Genomic DNA, 27,418 nt, shown 5'->3' with positions numbered 1-27,418 from the left:
GCCTGGGAAAGCAGCTGAGCATGGCCCAAAGCCTTGGGACCCTGCACCCACGTGGGAGATCCAGAAGAGGCTGTGGGCTTCTGGCTTCGAGTTGGCTCAGCTCTAGCCATTGTAGGCCCTTGGGGAGTGAAGATCTTTCTGTCTGTCCTTCTGTTTGTAAATCTGCCCTTCCAGTAAAAATAAATAGATCTTCTTCTTTTTTTTTTAAGATTTATTTATTTTTATTACAAAGTCAGATATACAGAGAGGAGGAGAGACAGAGAGGAAGATCTTCCGTCCGATGATTCACTCCCCAAGTGACCGCAACGGCCAGTGCTGAGCCGACCAGAAGCTAGGTGCCAGGAACTTCCTCCAGGTCTCCCACGTGGGTGTCCTGTCTTAAGGCTTTGGGCCGTCCTCGAATGCCTTCCCAGGCCACAAGCAGGGAGCTGGATGGGAAGTGGAGCTGCCGAGATTAGAACTGGTGCCCTTATGGGATCCCGGCGCGTTCAAGGCGAGGAGTTTAGCTGTTTGGCCACTGCACCGGGCCCGGTTCTGATTTTTTAATGTATTGGATTCTGAAGGGCTACTGTGGCTTGAGGAGGGGAGAAGAAAAGACATTCCAGCGAAGGCTGGGTGGATGACAAGGGTTGAGTATGGATGCATTCTATAGGAAAGGAATCTGGGGATTGCATGCCCCTGGTAAAATCTGGATATAAAGCAAGGAATGTTGTAACAGTAGAGATGGGTCAGCGATAGGGGGGTGACCTCATCCCTGCAGAACTTCCAGTAGACACTGGGTCCCCAGATCCTGGCAGGCCACCTAGGGAAGGGGGTTTTCTGCGGCATGTATAAGGCTCTCAGATGAAGCATTGCCCAGCAGCCACTTGGGCCCCTTATCCTGGATTGGCCTCTGTGTCACCAGTGACCAGTTCATGCCTTCTTTCCTCTGTCAGGGAGACATCACCCTAGGGCCTCCACACTGTCAGGGACCCCCCCCTCAACTTCATTTCACAGATCACAACAGGTTGGCTATTTGAAACATTATGAAGATGCTGCTTGGGATGCCCACACCCTGTATCAGGCTTCCTAGGTTCAAGTCCTTTTCTGCTTTTGGTCTAGCTTCCAGCTTCCTGCTGATATACAGCCCGGAACACGGCAGATGATAACTTAGTACTCAGATGCTACCATCCGGGAGACCCAGAGGAGTTCTGGGGTCCTAGCATTGGCATGGTCAGACCCTGGCCACTGGGGACATTGTGGAGTGAACTAACAAATAGGAGATTTCTTTTGTCTCCTCCTTTCACTTTGTATCTCTCTCTCTCTCAAATAAATAAGAATAAAATTTTAAAAGCCCTTTTAAATCAAACTAGATCTTTTAATTGATGAAACAATAGTTTTTTGTGGGTCTGGTGTGATGACTGAATGTCTAAATCCTAACCTTGCATCCTCTGGGATCCCATATGGGCACCAATTTGTGTCCTGGCTGTTTCACTTCCCACCCAGCTCCCCACTTGTGGCCTGGGAAAGCCATAAAAGATGACCCAAAGCTTTGGGACCCTGCACCTGTGAGGGAGACCGGGAAAAGAGCTTCTGGCTTTGGATTGAATCAGCTCAGCTCTGGCAATTTAGGGACATTTAGGGAGTGAACCAGCAAACAGAAGATCATTCTCTATCTCTCCTTCTTTCCGTGAATCTGATCTGCCTTTCCAGTAAAAATAAATTTTAAAAGTCTTTTTAAAAAAGCAAAAAAAAAAAAAAAAAAAAGGCAATCTTATTTTTGTTCCTGGCATGATCTTGCTAAATCAAGGGTGTAACTTAAAACCAGTGGTGTTGGGCCCGGCGCAGTATCCTAGCGGCTAAAGTCCTCACCTTGAAATCTTTGGGATCTCATATGGGCACCGGTTCTAATCCCAGTGACCTGCTTCCTACCCATCTCCCTTCTTGCGGCCTGGGAAAACAGTTGAGGACGGCTCAAAGCCTTGGGACCCTGCACCCACGTGGGAGACCTGAAGAAAGTTCCTGGCTCCTGGCTTTGGATCAGCTCAGCACTGGCTGTTGCGGTCACTTGGGCAGTGAATCATTGGACGGAAGATCTTCCTCTCTGTCTCTCCTCCTCTCTGTATATCTGACTTTGCAATACAAATAAATAAATCTTAAAAAAAAAAAAAATCAGTTGTGTCTTAGAATCCAGGAAATACGGTCATTTGTTTTGTACCCTGTTGTAAAATTCCGGTTTGAGGTTTGGCGTTGGGGCTTTAAAACTGCCAAAGCCGTTATCTGGCATCAGTTAGAAAGAAAAAAAAAAATACCTCCAGCTAGCATGTTCCTCTGTGTGTCTGTACTTCGGAGAATGAGTATCAGCAAGGCACTGCAGTAAGGATTTTATCCAAGGGAGAGCCAGGGGTTGAGATGTCCTATCTTAATCACGTAGGGATGTTTCAAAACTGATCATCTCAGGGGAAAGCGGGGCCCTCTCAGCACCTCAGTTTCCTCATCTGTACCGCAAAAGGATTGGAGCAAATATTATCTGAAGCCAAAAACTTCCTGTGTTGACTTAGTGTGGGCTCCCTTTCCTTTCATTAACAAGGAAGCTTGTCCCCTGACTTGTTGCATAAGCAAGTGCATCATGGGTCATGGCAGGTGTAATGACCTGGAGAGCGTGGGCCTTTGGTTTCTGCCCTGTTGGATGTTTGGGGTTATGCATCCCTTTGTAAATTAGCAAGCTAAAAATTTGGTCTCTGCTTTTCTTCATCTCTCTCTTTTAAGCTGTTTTAATTTTACTTGAAAGTCACAATTATTGCAGAGAGAGAGAAAGAGAAGGAAATGGAGAATCTTCCCTCTGCTGGCTCACTCCATAAGCGACCACTACAGCCAGAGCTGGGCCCGTCTGAAGCAAGGAGCCAGAAGCTTCATCCGGGTCTCCCACAGGGCTGTAGAAGCCCAAGGAAGGGACTGCCCCTGTGCCTCTCGATGGTGCCTGCAGGTGAGAAGAGTAGCAGCAGTTCCAGGAGGGTGACTTGTGTTGGTGTGTAGAAGGGGCTGAAGGGACTTCTCAGGCCAGTTGCTCAGGGCTACATGCGCTGCAAGGCCCGGACAGTTCCCTGATCAAGTGCAGCAAAAATGAGGACCTGGGGGGCTCGGCAGTGAGGCCTAGTGGCTAAGGTCCTCGCCTTGATCCCATATGGCCGCTGATTCTAATCCCGGCAGCTCCACTTCCTCTCTATCTCTCCTCCTCTCAGTATATCTGACTTTGTAATAAAAATAAAATAAATCTTAAAAAAAAAAAAAAGAAGAAAAAAATGAGGACCTAACTCCTGCGTATCTGGGAAGCCTCAGCTCTGCAGGGACCCCGCCCTCCACTCTCCAACCAGTCAGTCACAGCAGCCCATTTCCTTCCGGCAGCAAGAGAATCGCACAGCGCAGGCCCGGGTCAGGCCCCAGCCCCACCACGTCCTGTTCCCGCAGGCTCCTCTGTGCTGCCCTGAGTGCCTCCGACCCCCGGGTTCCTTTCTGGGAAGTCAGGCAGGACTGGCTGCTGGCTTCGGGCTAGGAGCTGACTTGAATCTGAGTCCAAGTTTTTCCACTGATCTTGACACTGAACAAGGTAACTATCCTTGTGTCTCTTACCCCTTTGAGTTTCTGTATCTGTCATACACGCTTTATTTTGTTAATACTATCAACTTAAAAAATTAAATACACACACACATACACACAAAGAAATGTAAAAAATCTTACACCACTATAACTATAAGAGTGTGTTTGTATGTGTAGAGATGTACACGCACACTTTGGTTGAATGCCATCAGTATTGCACTGCAGGCCCCAGAGGAAGCCCGCTGTATTAAAGCACTGTGTAATGAAGCCAGGGACTCCCACCCCAGCCCACCTCAACCTGCTTTGGGTGCAGGTCTGCCCGCCTGCAGGGAGGCTTAATGCCAAGATATTTCCCCACACACACACACTTTGTTGCCTATCAGAACATCAACTCCATGAGGATCAAGATTTTATTTTGGTCACAGGACTGCATCTCTCCCCTGCCAGTCCCCCATCGCTCCCTACAAGAGGCCCTGACCCTAGAACAATGCCGGCAGTGAGATAACTGCTCAGTTAGTAGATACTGGACAAATATGAACAGGCGTTGGTGTTGGCTGGGGCTTTGAAGTGTATGTAGGATTGAAATAGGTGGAGACGATTCAGGGAGCATTCTGGCAAAGGATCTGGCCTGAGTAAAGGTTGTGAGACAGGAAAGGCCCAAGGCATAACTGGGGGAAACTCGGAGTAAGCAGTTTGGCTGCAGTGAAGAGGTGAGTGTGTTGTTTCCGTACTTGTCCGATGAGTTCTTGTGTCCAGCCCCACACCTGGCACACAGGCCCTTGCAAGCGGCTCCCTCACCAAGACTTACCAGTCTCCGGCCTCTGATCACCCTGGGCTGGTAGGCTCACAAACTGGGCAGGTGTCTGTCTGGTCTGTGACTCCCAGGGAGGGGGTGCATTCCCGGTCACAGGCAGGGGACTGTTTGTGAGTTAGTCCCAGAGGGTATGCAGGGACGGAGAACGGGGGCAGTGCAGGTGTAACCAGGCTGGGGTTGGAGACTAGAGCGGGGGCCCTGCTTCTCTGGGCACATCTGACGGCCCTGCCCTCTGCTCCACAGACTGGAGGAAGTGCCCCTGGAGGTGCTGAGGCAGAGAGAGTCCAAGTGGCTGGACATGCTCAACAACTGGGACAAATGGATGGCCAAGAAGCACAAAAAGGTGAGATCTGGCGGGGAGGGGCAGCTGTGTCAGCTTAGGGGACAGGGCTTGCCTCGGGTGCCCTCCAGCTGCCAGAAGAGGGACAGAAGCTGGCTGGAGGGCGGGAGGGAGGCTGGGATCTTGAGAGTCCAAGTGAAGGTTGGGCTGTTGCAGGTGATTTCAGATTCATGCAGTGTTTGGTCCTGGGGTGAAACCTCAAAGCTGCATGTGCAGTGACCTGTGGCCCTCCTGGGAGAAAGCTGTAGGTGCCACCACCAGCCACCTCTTAACTGATGGGTGTGAGCATGTGCAGTAGGCCTCATCCACACTGCACATGGGTGTGGGTGGTGGTGGTGGTAACCCCACTTGAGGGGTGACCTACAGAATCAAGATCTGAACCCAGACAGTGTGACTTCAACACCTGCCCCCTTAAGCACCATAGTAAGGGGGCCTGGGGCATCTTCCAGATTAAACGAATCACTTCCCTCTTGGCTCTTGGAAAAATGCAACAAGAAAGTGAAGTTGCAACACAGTTTCCTGACAGGCTGATGAAAAGGAAAGCACCGAAAGCCCTTCCTCTAGCCCTTCCTCCAGCCTCTGTCTGAAGGCGCTAGCCCTGCTCCTGTCGCCCCACGAGAGCATCCTTGCCACCACTCTTAAGCTGCGTGATAATCCGTGTTCCAGGCCATCCTTGGCAGGGTGTGCTGCCTTTCCCATTGAGGTCTGTCCAGAGTCTCCCCCAGAAATGTCTCTGTACAAGCTTCCCGGGGAGCAGAGTAAGCCTTTTGGACCCCATCATCCCCCGGGTCCACCTGACCTAATCCCAGTCCAGGCTGGCACAGCTGGCCTGAAGGCCTAGTGGCAAGTTTAAGACCCATGTCGGGTACAGGTTTGGCCCAGTCCTGCCCTCTTCCTCTCGTCATACCCATGACCCATGCCTCGATGTGTAATTTTGGGGAAGTCACCACACACACACACGCACACACGCACACACGCCTCAGTTTCTCTCAGGTGTGAGTGATAATCCTGGACAAGGCTCCCATGAGGTGGTGACCGTAGGTCCTTTCTAGACATTAAGGCCCGAGGCTATAGCAGGAGGGGCTCACCCAGGCCCCAGAGTGGGTTCTTTTTTTTTTTTTTTTTCCTGTTTTCATGAACTTTTGGGCATTCTGCTTTTGTTGATTTAGAAAAATCCTCATCTCTCTCTCTCTCTCTCTCTCTCTCTTTTAAGGCAGTTATTCTTCAACCGCTTCCTGCCTGGTTGTTTCTGAGGTCTGTTTTCCTGCCTTATCATGCTCCCTGACGCAGCCTGGCTGTGGCTTGCTCTCTAACCATTTGTTGTCACTGCTGGCTGCCAGGGCCCATGGCTTGCCCCAACCTCCCTTGCCAACAGGGATCCCAGAGGGGAGCCTTGGGCATTCTTGGCAGCGTGGCCAGCAGCACCTCCTCTTCCCCTTTGCTTCCCTGGCACTGTGACTGAGAGCCCAATAGAGACACATTTTCGTTTACCCTGCCCAAAGGCCCAGCCCACTGCTGTGCTGTGCACCGAGACTTGTATGCCCACACCCGACTCCTGCAGCTTCAGCTGTGGCCTCACTGGGCACTGCTCCCGTGGGCTCTTCTGCCTTGCTATGGAGCCCCGCTGGAATCACAGCCTGGACGGTCTCACCTGTCTCAGGGAGGCCTCACCTCCCTCTTCTTGGATTCCTCTGTAGTCCTGCTTTGAGGGCTCGGGGGTTGGTGCTTCCTGACCTTGCTCAGCACAGGACTTGGGGGCTGCAGCAAGCAGGGCTGCGGCTGGAACGCCATCTTCCTGAAGGGCTCTGCCCCTGCCTGGGGTTCTGCAGGCAGGCAAGGGTGCGGCTGCCCTCAGCTGTCCTCAGAGACCTCCTCCATTCCCAAGGCGTTGCCTCAGGAATTCCTTTGTGCTTTGGGGGAGCACTTTCTCCTGTTTCCTCCTTCCAGCAAATACCACCTCTATGCTGAGGATCCTGGAGGCCAGAGCAAGAAGGGCCAGCTGCGGTCCCCAGGGCTGCAGTGAGGATGATGCTGACACGGGTTGCTCCCCCCAGGCTTACCCCAGGGGAGGCTTACAGGCCCCATGTCTGTGCAGCTGTCCCAAGTCCCTTTGCCAAAGTCTACCCAAAGGGGTTTCCTTCAGATGTTCCCTGTCCCACAGCAGCAGGAAACAGTTCCCAGAGTCTGGGGCAATTTCCTTCTGCCCCCTTCCTCTGCCTCCTGTCCAGACAGCTCAGCTGCTGCTCCAGGCCCTGCTGTCGTCTGCCCTGCCCTGCTGCCCTTTGCCTGCTGCCTGGCTCCTGCCTGGTTCTTGACCCTCTCTCTGACCCTCGGAAAGTTTTCTCTCGTTTGCGCTGCTCATCAGGAAGGCCAGCCTTCTGCGCTCCCTGCTCTGGGAGCACCCACTGGGACTACAACAGGGGGTTTCCAGGTGAGGGGAAGTGAAGTCTAAACCGAGGCCCCAGGCCTCTGTGGAGCATCTCCCAGGGATGGAGAGACAAGCCTTTGCTTACTGAACACAGATCCCACACTCAACACATTCCCCCACAACCCCATCCTTTCCAGTGCAGCCCCTTTCAACAACGTAGTAGAGAAGAGAAGCAGGTTTTAGCATCTCCATCTTGCCCTTAAGCCATGTGATCGGCCCAAGGCCAGCACTGGGTTCAAACCCATATTCAGATGTTCTTTTTTTCTGAGATACTCTCCCCTCTCGCAACTGCTTTATCCCAGGCCAGGCTGCTCAGTGCAGGGTCCCTGGGAGTGTCACCAGTCACCGTTTCCCATTTCACAGGTCAGGGCCGACAGCTACCTTCAGAGCCTCATTCTGCTCCCAAACCCAGGGGCCAGCCATCTGCTTGCTCACCTGTGCAATGCCAGGCACTTATGTGGAAAACCCAAGAAGCTGTGCAGTGCAGGGAAAAAAACAAACAAACAAAAAAAACAGTTGGGTCTCTGCATTGCTTTACTTTTTTCCACTCTATACCTCCTCCTTTGCCCCATTCATAAGAAATGTGGTAGTCTCCACCTGGGTTTTGGCAGTGGAAGACTTTGTCTGAAAAGAACAGCTAGCCCGAATGAGCCACTCAGCACTTCCTCCCTGCCTTCTCCCGTTCCGTGGGTGGCAAGAAAAACCTGGGCCATTTGAGCAAGGTATGAGAGCAAGACACACACCCAGGCCGGCTACTGCTGTCCCAGGCTGCTGACCTAGGGAGCTTCGGGTCAAGGTGAGGAGAAGAGCAGGAATCTTGGAGGTCTCTGCCCGAGATTGCTCCAGTCTGGTACACAGCTGCTTAAACCAACCCTCCCACTCCCCGTGGAGTAATTAGGACACCCAACACACTTGCTTCCCTAGAGATAGACCATGGGCTTGTCCCAACTTTACGCAGTTCCATTTTGCTCTAGAAAATGGATGGGATCAGGAATTCCATTACAGACCTCAGGAACACCTGTGTTGTCACTGGACCGGGGGTGGTGGGACTCTGCCCTCACCTGGTAGCAGTGTGTCTAGAGACCATCACTCCTCTGTCCACTACTGTATTCACTCTGTAGACACAGTGGGAGAGACCTCTTTCCTCGCTGAATGCTCGCTGAAGGCCCGCCAAGGCCCAGCAGAGGGCAGCCAGACCTGGGGGAGCTGCCTGGGTGGACACACAGACACAACCATCCTTCTGCCTTGCAGATCCGCCTCCGGTGCCAGAAGGGCATCCCACCTTCTCTGCGGGGCCGGGCGTGGCAGTACCTGTCAGGAGGCAAGGTGAAGCTGCAGCAGAACCCAGGAAAGTTTGACGTGAGTCTCCCTCCCTGGGAACTCTCCCACCCATCCTTTCTTCTTTCCTTCCTTCCATCCTTCTGTGTTTGTCCGGGAGAGCACTCCTCCACACGTTGTCTTGGGCCTCAGCAGCATGGGCCTCAGCAGCACCTCCAGTCCCCACACCTGATGTCTGGGCCCTGGCAGGTTGGGACCTATAGCTCCTGGAGGCTGTGGTGCTCTGAGGACAGACCCCTTACAGATGCATGGATTGCTAGCCCCACCCATTCTAGCTCTTTGCCTTGACACTGGAGTGGGCTTCCTCAGGCTCTGCAGGCTGCCTCCCCACTCAGTTATCAGGAGGACCCTGCAGATCGCTCCCCTGACTACCCTGGGGCCTTCAAGGGCTTACCCAACAGGACCTTGGGCCCTCAGCGCTTGCCGGCATCCCATCCTCCTACCCCTTCTCCCACCTCAGCCTAGCCTAGTCATGCCCAGTCTGCCACCATAAGGGGTTGTCAGCTCTGGGGGTAGCAGAGCCAAACCAATATCTTCAGGAGTCAGAAGCCACTCAGTGGCCAGAGAGGAATCCTGGTGGAGTCTTTCTTCCTTCCTCTGTCCACCCTGTCCCCGGTTCTGCTGGTCCCAGCCCCATAGCCTGGGAGCATTTCGGAGAATGGTGTTTCCTTCCTTGGGGAGCCATGGGTGACCCAGCTTACCTGGCCTGAGGCACCAGGGTTTCTCCCAGGCCCTTGGGACTGGTGACAGGCAGAGTGGCAGAGTTGCCAGCCACCGATTCTTTGTTGACATACTTCATGCTTCAGGGAACACTCCTGTCCTGCCAAACTTGTTCTCTGAGAAGGGTGGGTGGGGGCAGGGTAGAGCAGCTGACCTGGAGAGGGCCAAAGCTATTTGTTGGCAGCCCTAGGCCCTGGAGGGGAAGGGGCAGGGCCACTGATGGGGTGTGTGACTGGGGACAGCCCTACGTCAGCTCTGCTTGTGTAGTATAGCACCTACACCACATCCCACCAGAGTGGGCCTGGAGATCCCAGGGTGGTCTTCCACTGGCTGCCTCACTTCAGTTGCCAGGAGCTACATCCTGAGAGAACCGGAAACTCACAGCAGTATAGGGTGGGAGCTTAGTTCAGGCTGCCAAAACCCGGCTGTGAATGCCAGGAGCGTGGGCAGCCCAGCCAGCCTCCTGCTGGTAAACATGTCCACAGTGTGTGTGGAAGAGTGCAAAGGCATGAGTGTGCAAGAATGGTCCCTCCAGAGAAGACTTGCTAGCCCTGTGGGGTGTGGCAGCTGACTGGTGTGAGGTGGTCCCAGCAGGGGTACAGGTTGGGGTTGTCACAGTAGCCTCCCCTGCCATGTAACCCACAACTCAGGTGGCTGACAGCGCCTTGGTGGTCCAGGCCAGCTGCGGGCCCTGGTGACTGGCTCTTCCTCTCCCTTGGACACACAGAACTTGGGTGTCTGGTTTTCTTTGGCTCCCCCCTCGTGATGTCATCAGCACCTCGCATGCCACAGAGGACATAACCCTGGCAAGTGCCTGCAGTAGCGTTTGTCTGCCAGCACCCACACCCCACACTTTCTCACCTCAGACACCCTACAGCTACCCCTTGTCAGGTGCCTTGGGGTGCTGAGGTACCCAGAAACTGGATTCTGGGGTGCTGAGGGCCCTGTCTCATGGGAACCAGCAGGAGAATTCATGGGACCCTTCTGCCTTTTCTTTTTCTTTCATTTTTAAAGCTGTATTTAATTATGTATTTGTAAGGCAGAATGATAAAGGGAGAGACCTCTCATCAGGTCAAAGCCAGGATCCAGGAACTCTCCCGAGGTCTCCAATGCCGGATAGAAAGTAGAGGTGCCAGGAGTTGAACCCACATTTTAATATGTGACACTAGCAATGCAAGTGCAGCTTAATCCACGGCCTCAGAAGGTCTGTCCCTCCACTTTCTCACAAAAGCAAACATGAACTGTGATCAGACAGTACCCGGGGTCCACAAGACACACCCTAGCCTCTGTCTTGAGTATGTTTGCAGGGGTGAGGGGTATGATTCAGGTGGTGCACGACCCGTCAACTTCCCTCTGCCTACTCGGAAGTTTCTGGTGGTTCCTCAGTTTAATGCCGGGTCTTTCCTCCTCCCCCTCTGAGGGATCCAAGGGGGCAATGGGTTTGTAGGAGGATAGCTGCCAGCCTTGGCCAGGGTCTGGACAGTTCCCGCTCGGTGTGTTTGCTCGGCAACCCCTGACACACACGCCCCAGGGACATTCCTGCAGCTGACTTGCCCTTACTCTGCTTCTCTGCTCGGCCCCTTGGCCTGCTTCTTTCTAGGTATGCATTTATATAGAGCAAAAGGCATGATCTAGAACTGGCAGTTCAGTGAGTTTTGACAAGTCCTCCCTGTGACTACCTGTCACGGGACCAAGAAGGATTTTTGCCTTTAGTGATAGAATTGTTGCTTTCACGAGGGTAGACATGCTAAAATGTTCACAGAAGTTCAAAGAAAAGTAGCTGTGTTAAGCCCCAGTGCCCAGGGAGGCAGTGGATGGTCCGACAGATGTGTCCTCCTCAGCAGCACCCTGGCTGGGTTGCACACACCCTGCCCTGATGAGGGGATGCCGCCAGCACAGAGAGCCAGGCAGCCCCAGGAGCCAGGGTTGATGACTGTGGGTCACGCCTGCCCCTAGTTCCAGCTCCACTGTTTCTTTATGTATTTATTTATTGTATTATTATTATTAATATTATTTTGGTGTAAGGCCTTGGGCAAAGGGCTTTTCCTCAAGCCTGTTATCCCACCTGGGAACAAGGTGTCATGAAAGGAGGTCGGCGAGGCCCATAGGTGCTCCCTGCCTACACTTGGCCCAGGTTGGTAGCTATGGCTTTGACAACCAGCTTTCCTTCTTAGGGATGTGACCAACCTAAAATGCCCAGCAGTTGTTCCCAGCTATGGCTGGAGGGGGGCGCTCTGTCCACATGGGTCTCCCCAGAGCCAGGATCACCTGGTTTCCAGGGCCCCTCCATCCTTGCCCCTGCCCAGGTGCCATGGCGGGATTGGATGGTCACTACCCCAGCAGAGGGTATCTTCTGATACCTGTGACGGCCATACCCTGCCCCGAATGTCCCCTTCTGTCCCCCAGCCCCTCATGTGTGCCCTCACCCTTGCTTCCAGGAGTTGGACATGTCCCCTGGAGACCCCAAGTGGCTGGATGTGATTGAACGTGACCTACACCGGCAGTTTCCTTTCCACGAGATGTTTGTGTCCCGGGGTGGCCATGGGTGAGCTGCTTGGGCCTGTGGGCTGGGAGGAGCTTCTGGGTCTGAACTCCAGGGGGCAAGGGGACCCTGAAGCCAGGGGGACCAGCACTGCACTGTCAGGGCTTCCCTCAATACATGGAGTTTGTCACCTAGGCTGTTTTCATCATTTACTGCTGAGTGCTAAGGTCACCTTGGCTTGTCCCTCTTCTAGAAGCTGGCTTCATCAGAGAGAAAGGAAGTTTGGGTGGGGTGGGAGGCGCACAGGTCATTGAGAGGTTTGCAGGAAGGGAGAAATGTGGCAGGTAAGGGGACTGAGACAGATAGCTGGAGCCAAGCTGGCCTGGCTGAGGGGCACAGCTGCTGAGTAAGTTGCCCCTCCCGCCCCTCCCAGACCTCAATAGCTGACTGCCCTGTGGCTGGCTGGCATCCTGCTCTGGCCCTGACCCTGCTTTCTCTGAGCCTCTGCCCTCCCCTGTCAGGCTGGTCATGTGAGAGCCCAGGTGCTGCCCTGGATACTGACCCCTTGGTGACCATGAGCAGGGCACACTACCCCTCTAGGAAAGGCCAGATTCTTTTTTTTAAAAAAGATTTTATTTTATTACAAAGTCAGATATACAGAGAGGAGGAGAGACAGAGAGGAAGATCTTCTGTCCACTGATTCACTCCCTAAGTGAGCTGCAACGGCCGGTGCGCGCTGATCCGAAGCTGGGAACCAGGAACCTCTTCCGGGTCTCCCACACGGGTGCAGGGTCCCAAGGCATTGGGCCGTCCTCGACTGCTTTCCCAGGCCACAAGCAGGGAGCTGGATGGGAAGTGCAGCTGCCGGGATTAGAACCGGCACCCATATGGGATCCCAGCACGTTCAAGGCGAGGACTTTAGCTACTAGGCCATGCCGCCGGGCCCAAAGGCCAGATTCTGAGCAGCAGGGGGTACAGGCGAAGCAGTGGGGCAGCAGAGCCATGCCCATCATTGCTGCCCTGCCTGGCCTGTCCATAGCCAGCAGGACCTGTTCCGTGTGCTGAAGGCCTACACACTGTACCGCCCTGAGGAGGGCTACTGCCAGGCCCAGGCGCCCATCGCCGCCGTCCTGCTGATGCACATGCCAGCTGAGGTAGGTGCCACACCCCCTGGACCTTGGTCTGGCAGGCGGGCACCCCAGCAGCAAGGCCTCAGTCTCTCTCCCCCCGTCACAGCAAGCCTTCTGGTGCCTGGTGCAGATCTGTGAGAAATACCTGCCTGGCTACTACAGTGAGAAGCTGGTGAGCACTCCCTGGCCCCTCCTTGGCCCTCCACCACCACTCCTGCCCAGTTCACAACCTTTCTGGCTTGCCCTTGTCTCCAGGCTAAAGCAGCACCAAGACCTTCCAGAGTTAGGTCTCCTAGGTGCCAGCATCCCTGGTTCCACACTCTACCTCCTCGCTGCCCTCCAGCCACCATGGCTGTTGGCATGGACGGTCCCTCCACACCTCTCCCCTTCTGCCCCAGGAAACTCCTTTCCCTCAGCTGTTAGCTTGGCCAGTGGATTCCTGGGAGCACAGGGTCCCAGAGCGTCCCTGTTGACTCAATACATTGATCATTCTCCCTCTCCCCTGCTAAATCTGCGCCCGCTTGAAGCCAGTAGGCCATGGCCCCTCTGTCCTCCCAGGAAGCGATCCAGCTGGACGGAGAAATCCTCTTCTCGCTGCTGCAGAAGGTGTCGCCCGTGGCCCACAAGCACCTCAGCCGCCAGAAGATCGACCCGCTGCTCTACATGACCGAGTGGTTCATGTGTGCTTTCGCCCGCACACTGCCCTGGAGTTCGGTGCTCCGCGTCTGGGACATGTTCTTCTGTGAAGGTAACCCTTCAGGCAGGCCGGGCCATCTCTGTCTGCTCCCCTACCAGCCCAGCCCCCAGGGGCCTGTCTTTCCAAAGAAGCCCTGGAAAGGTCCCCTTGGCATTCACCACATGTCCTCCCTTCATCCTCCACCCTGTACAGGAGTCAAGATCATCTTCCGGGTGGGGCTGGTGCTGCTCAAGCATGCGCTGGGCTCCCCCGAGAAGCTGAAAGCCTGTCAGGGCCAGTATGAGACGATCGAGCGGCTGCGGAGCCTGAGCCCGAAGATCATGCAGGAGGCCTTCCTGGTTCAGGAGGTACAGCCACCACTGCCCCTTGCCACTGGCGGTGGGTGGGGAGGGGAAGGGGGCTCCTGAGAAGGGGACTTAGCACCATGCTAACCTCACTGCTGAGCAGCCCAGCGCAGTCCTACTGTCATGATGAGACCGGAACTGGGGCACAGAGGGGCCTGACTCTGCCCCTTGGGAGTGAAAGGGAGCCACAGCGTGTAGTGCCCCCCCTTCCCTGTCCTACATTCAAGGTCGTGGCACTCTTCTGCTTTGTTTCTATGATGAGGTGACACAGGAGTGACCACCAGCTTCTCTGGGTTGAGATGAGGGCCAGGCTGGAGATGGAACAAGGCGGGTGGTTTGGGGGGTGGAGGTAGGGCAGTGAACACAGAAGCAGAACACTGGTCCATCTTTGCACCTGCTTCTGCAGCAGTGGCCATGGGCTGTGGCATTAGCCCCATTTCTATACATGAGGAAATGGAGGCCCATGGAAGCAAGGTCACAAAGCAGTTCCCTGTGAAGTCACCAGCTGGCAAGTGATGGCCAGGCTGCTGTGGGAAGGTGGAAACTGGGATGGGGCGGGAGGGGCAGCGCAGGGCATGCTTGCCAAGAGCAGATGCTGCCCTGCTAGGTAGGTGGCCCCCAGGCTGTGGACAGTCCTCTGTTTGCGATCCCAACTTGGGACCAGACCGCATCCTTCCCAGCATCCTTCTTCGGGGCCAGCAGATGCTGACGGTAAGCAGAAGGGGAGGCTCCTTCCTGGTGCCCACCTGTCTCTCTCTGTCCTCACCCCACCCAGATAGTTGAGCTGCCCGTGACCGAGCGCCAGATTGAGCGCGAGCACCTGATCCAGCTGCGGCGCTGGCAAGAAACCCGCGGAGAGCTGCAGTGCCGCTCTCCGCCCAGGCTGCACGGTGCCAAGGCCATCCTGGACGCGGAGCCCGGCCCCCGGCCCTCCCTGCAACCTTCGCCGTCCATCCGCCTGCCTCCAGATGTCCCCCTCCCCGGCTCCAAAGCCAAATCCAAGCCGCCCAAAGAGACCCAGAAGGAACAGCGGAAGCGGACAAAGGCAAGCGGACAGCCAGACAAGCCACCGGCCCCAAATCAAGCCGCTGCAGGAGATGCACGGCCCCCAGAGGACATCCCCCCAAAAGACCTGGCTCCCCAGGGGCCGGCCCCCCAGGACTCAGCCCCCCAGGACTCAGCCCACCACCGCTCCCAGGAGAGCCTGGCATCGCAGGAGAGTGAAGACACCTACTTGTAACCCTGGCAGCTCAGGCCTCCAGACGGGGTCTCCACACAGCTACACGGTTCATGGACTGACTGACACTCCGGGGGGCCTGCCCCCCTTTTCCTCCCAGGCCCTGGTCGCCTGGCCGCTGCGCCAGGAGGGGGCCTGGCAGGCCCAGCACAGATTCGGCCTGAGCCTCCTTATTTATTTTCTCTAGGGTTGGAGCTCAGGTTGGCCTGGCCAGTGCAGGCCAAAAAAAAGCAAGGGCCAAAGTGGGTGGGGCCCCACTCAGTCCTTCCTCATGGGGGGTGGGGGTGTTGCCCCCAGAGCTGGGGCGCTGGCATGAGGGGAGAGGGTAGGGTGCTCTTTGTGTAAAATAGAAACATGATTTTGTACAGAAATAAACAGCCTTGTGTAGAGAGCTGGTGTTGCAGCTGGGACCTGGCAAGGGGGTGCCATGCTGGCTCCCCCTATTTTGTCTCTACTTCCCAGATCACACGGAGTGCCCCCAGCCCAAGGCCAGAACACCTCTATGAAGTACCTGTGCCAGAGGAGATGCCATGCCCAGGGTCAGCCTCACCCCATCCCCGCTTCCCCTCCTCAGTGGGACACAGGGACTAGCACCTGCTGCTGGGCAAAGCAGGGTGTGCTCCCCAGGCCTTGGCCTCCTTAAACCATCACCAAGGGATTGGGGGGGCAGGTGCTTTGAGGTGCCTGCAGGGTCTTCCCAGGTCGCCACGACAGGCCCTGACGGGTTCCAGAATGCCCATCTCAAATCCCATCAGTCAGGGGCCAACACACCCTGGACAGGGTACCCCAAGAACCCTCACCTGTGCAGCCCCAGGCCTCCCTCTGGGTCTTGCCGGGCTGGCTGTCACCTGCCTACCTGGGCTCTGCGGTCATTCCCCACCTCTTCCTCAGGCAAGGAAGAGAGCTGAGTGGTGGCCAGGTTTCTATCCTGACCCCTCGCTCACTCAGCTGCTTTTCCTAGTTACAGTCCCAGGTGATTCGAGTGCCACCTAAGGGCCCACCGACAGGCCTGGTCGCCATAATCTGATGCCTAGCAAGAGCCAGGACAAAGTGTCCCTGGAAGAGGGCCCTCCCCTGACCCCCCCCCCCCGTCCCCCATCCCTGGCTGCCGAGGAAGCAGCTTTTCCCAGTCAAACAATAGCGTATGTTCCTGGCAGGGGACCAAGCTGAGCCGGGCCTCGCCAGGGCAGGGAAGGGAGGAACCTGAAGGCAGCTCTTGGGGGTCTGGGACATCTCATCCTGGTAAATTGGGGACTCTGAGGCCTCAGGGAGGTGGAAGGGTAACCCATGATGACCTGGACAGGCCACCCACTTCCTAACCCTAACTACACCTGCCATTGATGACACTGGGCTCAGCCCCCAGCCCCCCCGCCCCCGCCCTTCAAGGGGGCAGGCCAGGATGCAACGGCTGCTGTGTTTTCCATAGGAACCTACCAGGCCCCAGAGGCCAGGCAGGAGACTTATCCAGGCTTCCATCTGCCCTATGGTGGAGGCGCTGAGCCGGCAAAGGCAGAATGGGCCTGCTTGGGCCTGTTGGGTCACCAGGAGGCCCGGGACCTGCTTCAGCCTACTGAGATCACAGGCCTTAAGGATGCCCAGGCCACACAAGGCCCACCCCTGACCCCCTGCAAAGCATGCCCAGCCCTGCCATGAGGCTAACCCTGCTGGACTTGCCTTAAGGGTCTCCGAGTCTCCCACGTGCCTTGTGTGTGTGTGCAGCCTGAAGCCTCTTAGTTGGGTTTGCCTGAGGTTATTTCTATTGTACATGGGTACATATCCCAACATTCTCTGGCCTTCCCAGCCCTGGGGCCACTTGTTCTGCCCCTGCAAGTCACATGAGAGGCACGAGCCAGGCCATCCCAGGGGCTTCAACCTGATCAGACCAGCCGTGTTGGCCTCGCCAATGTGTTCCCCACATCTCTTTTGGGCTGGATCGTGTCCAGGTTGCCACTGCAACGGCCATTTGGGGAGTGAACCACCAGCACATGGAAGAACTCTCTGTCTCTTTCAAATAAATCCATCCTGTCTTTCTGCTGTGATGTCCCTGCACCCGGGACGCAGTCGGGAACCAGTCACGGGGCCTGCCGGCTCGGGCTCGGGGGGCTCGGGAGAGTGGGCAGCTTCCCGAGCCCGGCCGAGCCCGCTCCGTGTCGCGCGACCCCCTTTCCGAGCAGCCCCGGCACGGCCGCCCGCGGCCACGTCTGTCCTGTCCATCCTGACAACTCGCACGGCCGGCTCAGCGGAAGGGGCGGGGACCGGGGCCGAGGGCGTGTCGGTGGGCGGGGTCGGGCAGCCTGACGGGGCGTGGCCACCGCGGATAGGCCGCGCGTCACTCCGGGCGCGGCCGTCGAGGAGCGCGGAGTGCCCGGCCGGACTGCCCGGCGGGGCGGGTCCGCGGCGTCGTGGGCGGCGTGGGTCGGGGCCTCTCCGCCGGCGGCTCCTTTAAGTCCGGCCGCCCCGCCTCCCCGGACAGGGGCTGCTAAGTGGACGGCGGGGTCGGGTGCACGCGATCCCCGATGGAGCTGCACATCTTGGAGCACCGGGTGCGGGTGCTGAGCCTCGCCCGCCCGGGGCTCTGGCTCTACACCCACCCGCTCATCAAGCTGCTCTTCCTGCCCCACCGCAGCCGGTGCGCACCCGGGGCCGGAGGTCCGGGGCGGGGGTCGTGGGGGACTGCTGCGGGTGGTGGGTGGGTGGAGGGAGTGGGTTGGGGAAGGCTTCTCCCTCCCGGCCGCCATCCGGCCTGAGCCTGTGGTCCCGGGGACCGCCGCCTATCCGGCCCGCGGAGGCCGCTGTCCAGGGCCCGTCCGGGCACCCACACAGTCCGAGGGTGGCCCATGCTGAACCCCAAGCTGTCAGGCCCATGCAGGAATCCCTTCATGAAGCCTGCCATCTGCCCCAGGAGCTGCCCTGGGGGGTGGGCCCAGGAAAGGTCTGACACCCCCACCTCTGGGTGTGGAGGGGCTGGGGGAGAGGGCGGCCAACATGGCCTTTGGTCCCAGAGTGGGGCCTCACTCCCCTTTGCCTTGGGCCGGGGAAGTAAGGAGAGGAGGGTTGGGGGAAGGTATTCCCCGGGCAGCGGGGTGTGTGTGTGTCCGGGGTGGGGGTGCCTTTCGCAGCGAGTGGGGCGAAGTCCAGCCTCCTCCCCCACCACCCGTCTACTCCTGGCTGAAGATGCTGCCCGCCCGCCCCTGACCAGGTGCAAGTTCTTCAGCTTGACCGAGACGCCCGAGGATTACACGCTCATGGTGGATGACGAGGGCTTTAAAGGTGGGGGCTGCTCAGGGGTGGGGAGACTGAGGCAGCAGGGGGAGTGGCCCGGTGGGTCTGGGTTCGAGTCCTGCTCTTTGCGCCAGCGCTGGCTGGCTGGCTGTGTGTCCCTTCTGGTGGAAAAGGTGCTGATGTAGGAAGCTGCCCCCACCCCCTCTACCACCACCAGGGCTTGAAACCCTTGGAAGGCGGGGGGCACCCCGCAGGCTCAGGGCCAGCAGCGGGATTCCGGTTCCAGGCCACAGTCCCGGGGTGGAGGAGCAGCGTGATTTCCTCCCTAGCTTTATCTGCCTTGTTCAGATCACCTCCTTTCCACCAGCTGCTCTGGGAATCCAAGGCTTGGGAAAGGAAGACAGGAGCCCGTTAGGAGTCCCAGGGCAGGCCTTGCCTGGGACTGGAAGCCAGCCTGGTCCTGGAGCTGACTCTGGCTTCTGCTCCTGCAGGCCTGGCCGGGAAAGTGCTCAGGCCAGCCAACTGGGGCTTGGCCCCCCGCCCACGGTGGCCCCACTTCATGCCTTAGCTTCCCTGTGTGTGCTGCAGGGCCACAACACGGAAACAGCATTATGGTCTGCTGCCGCCCCCTGGTGGTGCTGCAGGGTGTAGCTAACAGAAAAGGAGGTGGTGTGTGTGTCTGTCTGTCTTGTGGTCCCGTTTTACAGATGAGGAAACTGAGGCCGATATGCCATCTCAAGCAAATGGCAAATCTGGGTTTGCATCTCAGTCTGATCCCAGAGCTCTGGGCCTGCTGGGAAAGCAGTAGTCCCCAGTGGCTTGTCCTGGGAGCACATCTCAGCCTGCATAACCACACCGTCCTGGTTTCCATGTCCTGGCTTTGATGTGATTCCCCCAAGGCTCAGATGAGGAAGGACAGACCCCCATCCTGGCCCTGAAGACCTTGACCAAGCTCATGCCCCTGCCCGCAGAGCTACCCCCTTCTGAGTTTCTGCAAGTGGCCGAGGGTACATGGCTGGTGCTGAATGTGTCATCTCCCAGCGGGGCAGCTGTGCAGGCTGCTGGGGTCACCAAGATCGCCCGCTCCGTCATCGCGCCCCTCGCCGAGCACCACGTGTCAGTGTTGATGCTGTCCACATACCAGACAGACTTCATCCTGGTGAGTTGCCCGCAGGTGCTGGGGCTGACAGGTGGGCGGAGAGGCAACAGCACCCTGGGACAGCCACCTGACATGCCGCGTGTGTGTGTGTGTGTGTGTCCCAGGTACGGGAACAAGACCTGTCGGTGGTGATCCACACGCTGGCCCAGGAGTTTGACATTTACCGTGAGGTGGGCGGGGAACCAGTCCCCGTGGTCAGGGACGAGTCCAGCAACGGCTTCCCCCGCGCTCAGCATGGTGAGGGCTGCCCCGGGACACCCATACTACAGCAGGGTCCGCCTTGTCCGTCCTACCCGGGGTCTGTGAGTGTGGGGCAAGCACTGACCCACAGGGGAGGTGCGAGCCCAGGTGGCCCTGCTCCCTCCCTGAACGGCCACCAGAGGGCGTGTCTGCTCCAGGCACTTTTTTCACCTGCTGGTCTGTCCCTCCCCGGCAGGGCCCAGCCCCACGGTGCACCCCATCCAGAGCCCCCAGAACCGCTTCTGCGTCCTCACAGTGGACCCTGAGACACTGCCAGCCATCGCCATCACCCTCATTGACGTCCTCTTCTACTCCCACAGGTGGGGGCCTGGGGTGCACTACCTTGTCTATCCCCCTCCTTTCCCCCTGTGTGTTGGCTCTGCCCTGCCCTGGGTCATGGAGGTTCCTGGTAGCCTTGGATGCCCCCCGGATCCTTCACTGGTGCTCAGGGGAGGGTCCCCATCTTGTGAAGTCCCTTGGCCTTTGGCATGGTGGAGCAGAGCTGGGAGGTCCTCTCTTGATGGGGGTGGGGGACTGGAGGCTGCTGGGGAGGAAGTAGAGTGGGCTCCTGACCCTGCCGCCCGTCCCCAGCGTGCCCAAGGAGGCAGCCTCCAGCGGTGCCGACCCCAGCTCCATCCGGTTCTTCGCCTTCTCCCTCATCGAAGGCTACATCTCCATTGTCATGGACGCTGAAACACAGAAGAAGTATGTGACCTCTGACCCCCAGCTGGGTCCTTCTGAGGCAGCCCCAGGGAGGGAAAGAGGTGGGGACATCACCACACCACCCCCCCGCCGCCCACCGAGAGCTCACCCTAGTGGACATACCCCCACCCACCTGCTTCCCCAGGTTCCCCAGTGACCTGCTGTTGACCAGCTCTTCGGGGGAGTTGTGGAGGATGGTCCGTATTGGCGGGCAGCCGCTGGGCTTCGGTGAGAGCCTCGTCCCATGCTGGGAGGCAGGGCGAGATGGAGGGGGGCAGCCAGGGTGAGCCACGCGGGCTCCTGTGTGTCCTTTAGATGAGTGTGGGATCGTGGCCCAGATTGCTGTGCCCTTGGCCGCTGCCGATGTCTCTGCTTACTACATTAGCACCTTCAACTTCGACCATGCCCTGGTGAGTGCCCTGGGCTGGGCTGGACTGGGCTAGGGGGCAGGACAGGAAGTGGGTCCAGCCAAGGGGGGTGGGAAGTAGGGGTGGCTGTGGTCAGCTTCAGCCCTGAACCTTCCTTCCTCTCACCTGCCCACCTGCCTGCAGGTGCCCGAGGATGGGATTGACAGCGTCATTGAGGTCCTGCAGCGGCGGCAGGAGGGCTTGGCTTCCTGAGGCGCCCCTCCTGGCCCTGGACCCTGTCACCCCCAGGCTTCCAAAGCTGTTCCTTCAAGCTCTGGGATGAGCCTCTGTCCCTGTTCATGTATAAGCTGCAGGCAAGCACCTGCTCTCACACGGACGGGCGTGTATACCCACAGGTGGAGTGGGCAGAACGCGTCTGTGTATCCTGGGAACACGGTGCTGGGGCGGGGAGCCCAACCCCTAACCCATCCCCCTCCCTGTGGCCTTGGCATTTGCACAGTCCCTGCCTGAGGCCTGAGCCAACCCCCACCCCACCGTGATCAGGAATAAGGTTCTGGTGTCCGTTTTTTTTTTGCCTCCGACTGAGATGTCTTCCCAGGCCAGGCAAAGTCTAACAGTATCTGACCCCTTTAGGGGCTTCCGAGAAAGTATTTTTACATTTCTTATTCCTTTTTTTTTTTTTTCTAATTGACTTTAAGTAAAGGACTTTCTAGTGACTGGGCTGGACTGGAGTTCTTGAAGGGGGGAGATCTATCAGCAGGATCTCACCTTGGGGCCGCCATCTCTGACACCCCCAGCTCACCTGGGAGCTGGCCTGGGTCACGTGATTACCATGGGGTGGAGAAGAGAGGGGGTCAGCGTGCCTCGGGGCTTGCTCCTGGCCATTTGCCCTGTGAAAGCCCGTACCCCCAGAGCCCACCTTTTTTGCCTAAGTGCTGCCTGCTGTCCTCTGCACCTGGTCTAAGGTTCTGAAGGTCCTACCTGGCCCTTCCCATCTAGGGCCTCCAAGCCTGAGTCCTAGGTAGCTGGTGCTGCCCTGGAGAGGGGAGCTCCCCCCAACCCCACCAGCCTGTCTGCCTGCCTGTTGGGGCGGGGTTAGTCTGGTACAGCCTGGCAGGGAACAGTTATCAGGAGCCCTCAGCCCAGACCCACCCACAGGCTCAGGACGGGAAGGGTGTGACTTCTGTGTATTCCGAGATCCTCGAAAAAGCCAGGACAAGGGGTGGGGAGGGGTTGGGGGCCTAACCTCTGGTACTGGGGCCCCAGGAGAGACCAGGAGCAGAGCAGAGCAGAGTGGAGGCCCCGGTGGGTGAGTAAGCGGGTACCCTTCCCTGCAGCGTCAGTTTCCCCATATGCCTACAGACCTGGGTGGCAATTCCTATGGGGGACCATAGGAAGGCAGCATTGACCTAGATTTTGGGGACTATGGGACAGCATGTCTCCACTCTCCCTCCCTCCCTGTGGCTCAGGGGTTGTCCTGGACGCCACTCAGGACCTGGATTCCTGAGATGGCCTCCCGCATGGTTGCTGCGATGTGGCTGGCCCCGGAAGTTCTGACCTCCGTTAGCTTGCCTGTTTTGGGTGGCTCTGTCCTTCTGGCTCACCAAGGGCCTTGGGCCTCACCCAAGTCCCAGCCTGGCCTCAGCAAGCTCTGCATGCTGCCTGCAGGACTGGCCCCCTGCACAAGGGGCTGATGGCACAGTCCTGGGTTGGTGGGGTAGGAGATGGGCTGGTCTGATTCATGGTGGAGTTCGGGTGTGTATCTCTGTTACATTTCAGGAGTGTGTCTGTGCCCAGAGCTTTAGGTCCCTGAGGAATTGGGGTCCTTGGCAGGGATGTTGGGGTGTTCCTGGGCCAGTGCTGCGAGTGCTGGTTTAAAGAGCCCTCAGCAGAGGCAGATGTGACCTCAACCGCTTAGGGTCTGGTCAGGGTGGTGGACCATGAGCTCTGGACCTCTGGGAGCCACCCAGACCCCCGTCTCCCCTACCATAGGGTCTTGGGCACTGGAAGTGAGTCTGCAGGTTGGGCTCAGTGTGGGGCCCTCAGCCCTGGGAACACCCCATCCATGTGCTGCCCTGAGGAGGTGTCCCCAGGCCTCAGACCACCAGGTGTCCAACATTTGCCGACAGGAGGGTGTGAGTCTGGGTGTATGGGGTGTGGTGGGAGGAGAAAACCTCACCCAGGGAAAGGCAGCAGCCCACTTCCACCCTCCGCGATCTTCCGCTCCGATAGAGAGGAAGTGACCGCTGACGTCCAGGCGACATCCTTGTTTCCATCCGTGTGAAGCGAGGCCATCTGGTATCCCCTGCTTGCTGGCTTGTTCCATGGTTGTTATCTCTTTGGTCCCCCAGATCCAGAATAGGGGAGAGCGGGGCTGGTGGTGGGGAGGGAGGGGGAGTTGGATAGGAAGTCACCTGCATACCGCCACCCTGCAGCTGTTTCACAGCTGTGTGCAACCCGCAGTCGCAGGTGGAAATCTAGCAGCAAGAGGTGGGCGTGGCACGAGCAGAATTCCTCTTGGAGTGATGTGTGGCCTGCGGCAGGGATCTGGGTGTGTTCCCCTCCGGCTGACCCTTGAGGGATAGGGCACGGTTTTTGCAAGATTCCTCGCAAGCCCAACCGTCTGCGATGGTGGCAGCCAAGTGTCTGCTGCCATTGGCAACTGGTGCGTGGGCTGGCACGCGAGGCCTCAGCCCTGGCCCCTCCCTGGCCCAGACCCTTGTTGGGTGGGTGCTTGGTGGAGCAATGGCCACAGTCTCTGTCTCATTTCCCCAGGCGGCTCCTGGAAGCCAAAGCTGCCCTGATGGGGGGGTGGGGAATGTCACAGCTTATGCTGGATGGGTGGGTGTGGATAGAGCCACACTGGGCAGTGAGCATGGGCGTGTGTGTGTGTGTGTGTATGTGTGAGTGAGACAGTTCACACATACAAAAGGGGCAGGTACACATGACACATTTTTAGAACAGCTGTGGCTGGTTCTCTGTGTGTCCATACACCTGTATATGTGCACATGTGAGCACAGGAGGGGGTGCTCTGTGTGAGTGGGAGTGGCTGGTTTTGGGTTTTGTGTTGGAGCACATGGGTGGGGCCATATGCTCTCGTGGGGGTGAGGGGCTGTGCATGGAGTTTGCGGCTCCACCTGCTACTCCCTCCCCCAGAGCCCAGCCTTCACCTGCTGGTGCCCCCGTTCTCCCCACCTCTTATCCCTCCCCTCGGCCTCCATCTCCCCAGCCTCTCTTTTACTTCCCCCGCCCACTCTGTCTCTCGCTGCTGTCTGCGGCTGTAGCCAGCCCGCCCAAGCCTTTCTGCCCACTGTGGGCCCAGCCTGGGCTCCTGCCCTGACTCCAGGGACCTGTCCCCACTGGCCCTGCAGCCAACTGCTCCTACCCTCCTCTCCCCCCATTGCCCGTCCTGCAGGGAGACCTCCATGTTTCAGCCGGCAGATTCCTCTCCTGTACCATGGCCTTCTTGGTACACTGGGGGCTGCACAAGCTACATGAATGTCCCCCTCCCTCCCTGATGACAGCCTCCCCCAGCCTTCTGAGGTGCCCTCCTCCCCCCAAGAAACCTCCCAGGCCTTGGTTAGCCTCCTGCCAGCTGCCTGTCCCCCTCAGCACTTGCCTGTGTGTCCCTGCCCTGGCCTGCCATGGGTCACGGCCCAAGGAGATGGAGCAGCAGCCCCGTCCCCCTCACTTGCCCCTGCAGGACTCCTGGCTCCCCAGCCCACCCAGGCTGTTGGGCTGGATGTGTCCTTAAGTGATGTTTATCGAGTTTCTTAATTGAGCTAAAATCCACGTGCTATCAAGTTCATTTGGGACAAATGATTCATTCATTCATTCTTTCTTTCTTTCAAAAGCAAAACAACAAAGAGGAGAGAGAGAAAACAGAGTCAGCCAGGCCCATCTAGATGCTGTCTGACTGGTGTGCTCCCCAAAGAAGAGGGGGAAGAACGCAGTACAGCAGACAACAGAGCTGCGGGTCACTTCCTCCAAGGCCCTGACTGGCATTCCGGGCAGCGAGTCCCGCCTCCTTGCGCCCCGACTTGCTTGGGGAAGGGACGCTGTCCCGCAGCCACAGCCCCCCATGAGCCCTTTCTCCAGCTGTCTTCTCTGCTGAACAAAACCTGTGAACTTTTCTGCCCGCCACATTCCTGCTGGGCAGGATTCAGAACTCTGAACCTGCCCACCCTGCCCCCCACCAATGCACCCAGCCCCAGGACTCCCAGCTCCATAGCAAAGAGCCACCGAAGGGGACATCAGGCCCTTCGGGGTGGCCCTGGCTTTGGCAGGGATTTGGGGACCTCCCCCTCACACTCTTCCTCTGAGAGGTTGAGGATGTTGCCTCTCCAGGACTGGAGTCATGCCAGCCTAGAAACCCCTTTGCTGTGTACAGTGTGGTAGAGGCCTGTCTTCCTGCCCGGGACCCAGGGGGCATTGCTAGACCCTGAGTGCCACAAAGGCCAGGCTGGATCAAGTGCACCCTCCTGTAACCTATGGTGAGACAAAGACATCTGACCAATGGCTCTTCAGACCCTTTCAAGGGATAGATGCTGGCACACACAGGCGCACCTACCAGCTCATGGGCCCATGCATTCGGAACTTGGGTATAAAGAGGCAAGACTTGGCTCAGCACTTTTTCTTGCTGAGTCATGCTCAGCTTGGCACCAACAAACCCAGTGGGACCTTAGGGACTTACAGGTAAGTCGAATGCTTTACTTTTTTTTTTTTTCCCAAAACATAGGCATGTTCCCTTCCTGTCAGGGCCCAGCCCACCTCCGAGGGATCTGTTCCAAACGCACTCCGAAGGAAGCATGAGAAATGCTGGGGCTTTTTCTTTCCTTTGGGTTTAATTTCCAGGAAAGTGTTGCAATCTTGCAAACGGGTGAAGAAGCAGATTTTTTAATTTGCACTTCACAAAATAATCCTATAAAGGAAAAGATCAGCATCTTTGGAGGCTACTCAGAAACGACATCACGCGCTGTGTCCAGCCAGGAGGATCTAGAGCGCACTTCCCTGGGAAAGATTCTATCCGCAGTTTCCTGGTGCCGCCCTCTGAGGCCAGGCTGCAGGTACGGCAGGTGTGGGGCAGGGGGAGCCAGCGAGCACGTCCCTGGAGCTTCTGCTGGCCGCGGTGCAGCCTAGCCACAATCACCTGTTCACCGTGCGTTCCCTGAGCGCCTGCTATGACCCGAAGAATCTGCGGTGTCTGAAGACTCAGCAAGTGGTGAGCCAACAGCCCAATGCACAGCCTCTTGGGATTTACAATCTGTGTCCTCTGGAGAGTGCTACGTGGGGGTGTGCATGTCACAGCTGGGCAGGGACCCAAGCTGGGGTAGAGGAAGGCTGAGGACCGCTTCCCTCAAGAGGTCAGACTTGCACTGGGCTTGGGTATCTTGTGGAAGGCAGCTCAGTAGGTTGGGTGTTCAGGAGGTAGGCATAGGACCCAGTATGATGCCTCAGTTGGCTAATCCTTCCCCTGTACATGCTGCTGGGATCCCATATGGGCACCGGTTTGTGTTTCCAACTGTTCCACTTCCCATCCAGCTCCCTGCTTGTGGCCTGGGAAAGCAGCAGAGGACAACCCCAAAGCCTTGGGACCCTGCACCCCTGTGGGAGACTCAGAAGAAGTTCCTGGCTCCTGGCTTAAGATCAGCTCAGTTGTGGCCATTGCAGCCACTTGGGGAATGAAGCAGCAGATGAAAGATCTTTTTCTTCTCTGTAAGTCTTCCTTTCCAATAAAAATTTTAAAAATCTAAAAAAAGGAAGAAGGTAAGCAGAGTCTGTGGCCACAGGGGGCCCAGTGAAAGGGTCGCAGGGGACCCCGTTCTCCATGTTTATTTCTCTCCCCAGCACACGGTCAGCCACACCTGCCATGCTCTGACCTCTGCTGGCCGCCTGGGGCCAGCCTGCTCCTCTTCCTTCCTCTTCAGTGTAACCCCTCCCCAACCCCAAAAGCTGAGATTTTTTTTTCCCCACAGTCCAGGGAGTATGCCGGCCAACCCTGTGGCTCTTAGGCCTCAGTTTTTCCATCTCTAGTATGGGGACACTGACTGCAGAGACAATGAAGGCTCACTTGAAAGGTCCGGCACAAAGGGAGGCCCAGCCCAACAGAAAGCTCCGGAAGTGTACCCCACACGGTGCCCGAAAATGCTCTTGGCAATGACCTGACATTTCAAAATAAGTGTTGCATGTTGTCATCGTGAGAAAAGTGAAGGCTCGCGTGGACTTCCTTCTCCTGGGTTAATGTTGAAGGTGGCTTTTTTATTTCTTTCTTCTTGAGATAGATGGATTTGAAAGGCAGAGCAACTGAGAGAGGTTTTCTCATCTGCTGGCTCACTCCCCAAACACCTGTGGCAGCTAGGGACCGGACCAGGCTAAAGCCAGGAGCTAGGACCTCCATCCAGCTCTCCTGCATGGGTAGCAGGAACCCAAGGACGTCAACCATCACCCGCGGTGCAGGTGCGGTTCAGGTGCCTGAACTCAAAGCAGGATTGGGAACAGAGCAGTTGGGACTCCAGCCAGCCTTCAGAGACAGGATGCAGCAACATCTGGAGTGGTGACACTGGCCTGGGCTGAGGAACTTTGGGGACAGCTGCTGGTAGGATTGGATACAAAGAGGCTACT

At 57.4% G+C, this 27,418-nt stretch overlaps 2 protein-coding genes across 2 annotated transcripts in view; both read left to right on the top strand.

Annotated features, from left to right (window-relative positions):
- The window catches only part of TBC1D10A (TBC1 domain family member 10A), a 31,447-nt gene extending 15,949 nt beyond the window's left edge, over positions 1 to 15,498 (top strand). The window contains exons 2-9 of the mRNA XM_004591979.2: positions 4,634 to 4,733; positions 8,410 to 8,517; positions 11,655 to 11,761; positions 12,738 to 12,852; positions 12,935 to 13,000; positions 13,387 to 13,576; positions 13,718 to 13,872; positions 14,645 to 15,498. Of these exons, the coding sequence (XP_004592036.2) occupies positions 4,634 to 4,733; positions 8,410 to 8,517; positions 11,655 to 11,761; positions 12,738 to 12,852; positions 12,935 to 13,000; positions 13,387 to 13,576; positions 13,718 to 13,872; positions 14,645 to 15,109 (1,306 nt within the window). The 3' untranslated portion in view covers positions 15,110 to 15,498. The remainder of the gene's footprint in view (positions 1 to 4,633; positions 4,734 to 8,409; positions 8,518 to 11,654; positions 11,762 to 12,737; positions 12,853 to 12,934; positions 13,001 to 13,386; positions 13,577 to 13,717; positions 13,873 to 14,644) is intronic.
- Positions 15,499 to 17,451: 1,953 nt separating this feature from the next.
- CASTOR1 (cytosolic arginine sensor for mTORC1 subunit 1) lies at positions 17,452 to 21,336 on the top strand. Its single transcript, XM_004591977.3, has 9 exons — positions 17,452 to 17,735; positions 18,306 to 18,376; positions 19,300 to 19,487; positions 19,592 to 19,724; positions 19,924 to 20,047; positions 20,319 to 20,432; positions 20,575 to 20,657; positions 20,745 to 20,839; positions 20,981 to 21,336. The coding sequence occupies exons 1-9, from the start codon at positions 17,623 to 17,625 to the stop codon at positions 21,047 to 21,049; spliced, it is 990 nt and encodes a 329-aa protein (XP_004592034.2). The 5' UTR covers positions 17,452 to 17,622; the 3' UTR covers positions 21,050 to 21,336.
- Positions 21,337 to 27,418: the final 6,082 nt, after the last annotated feature.

Source organism: Ochotona princeps, chromosome 29, assembly GCF_030435755.1.
Source record: "Ochotona princeps isolate mOchPri1 chromosome 29, mOchPri1.hap1, whole genome shotgun sequence".
In the NCBI taxonomy this organism is placed as follows: Eukaryota; Metazoa; Chordata; class Mammalia; order Lagomorpha; family Ochotonidae; genus Ochotona; species Ochotona princeps.
Note: the sequence above shows the minus strand (reverse complement) of the source record. Positions and strands in the feature narration are given on the sequence as shown.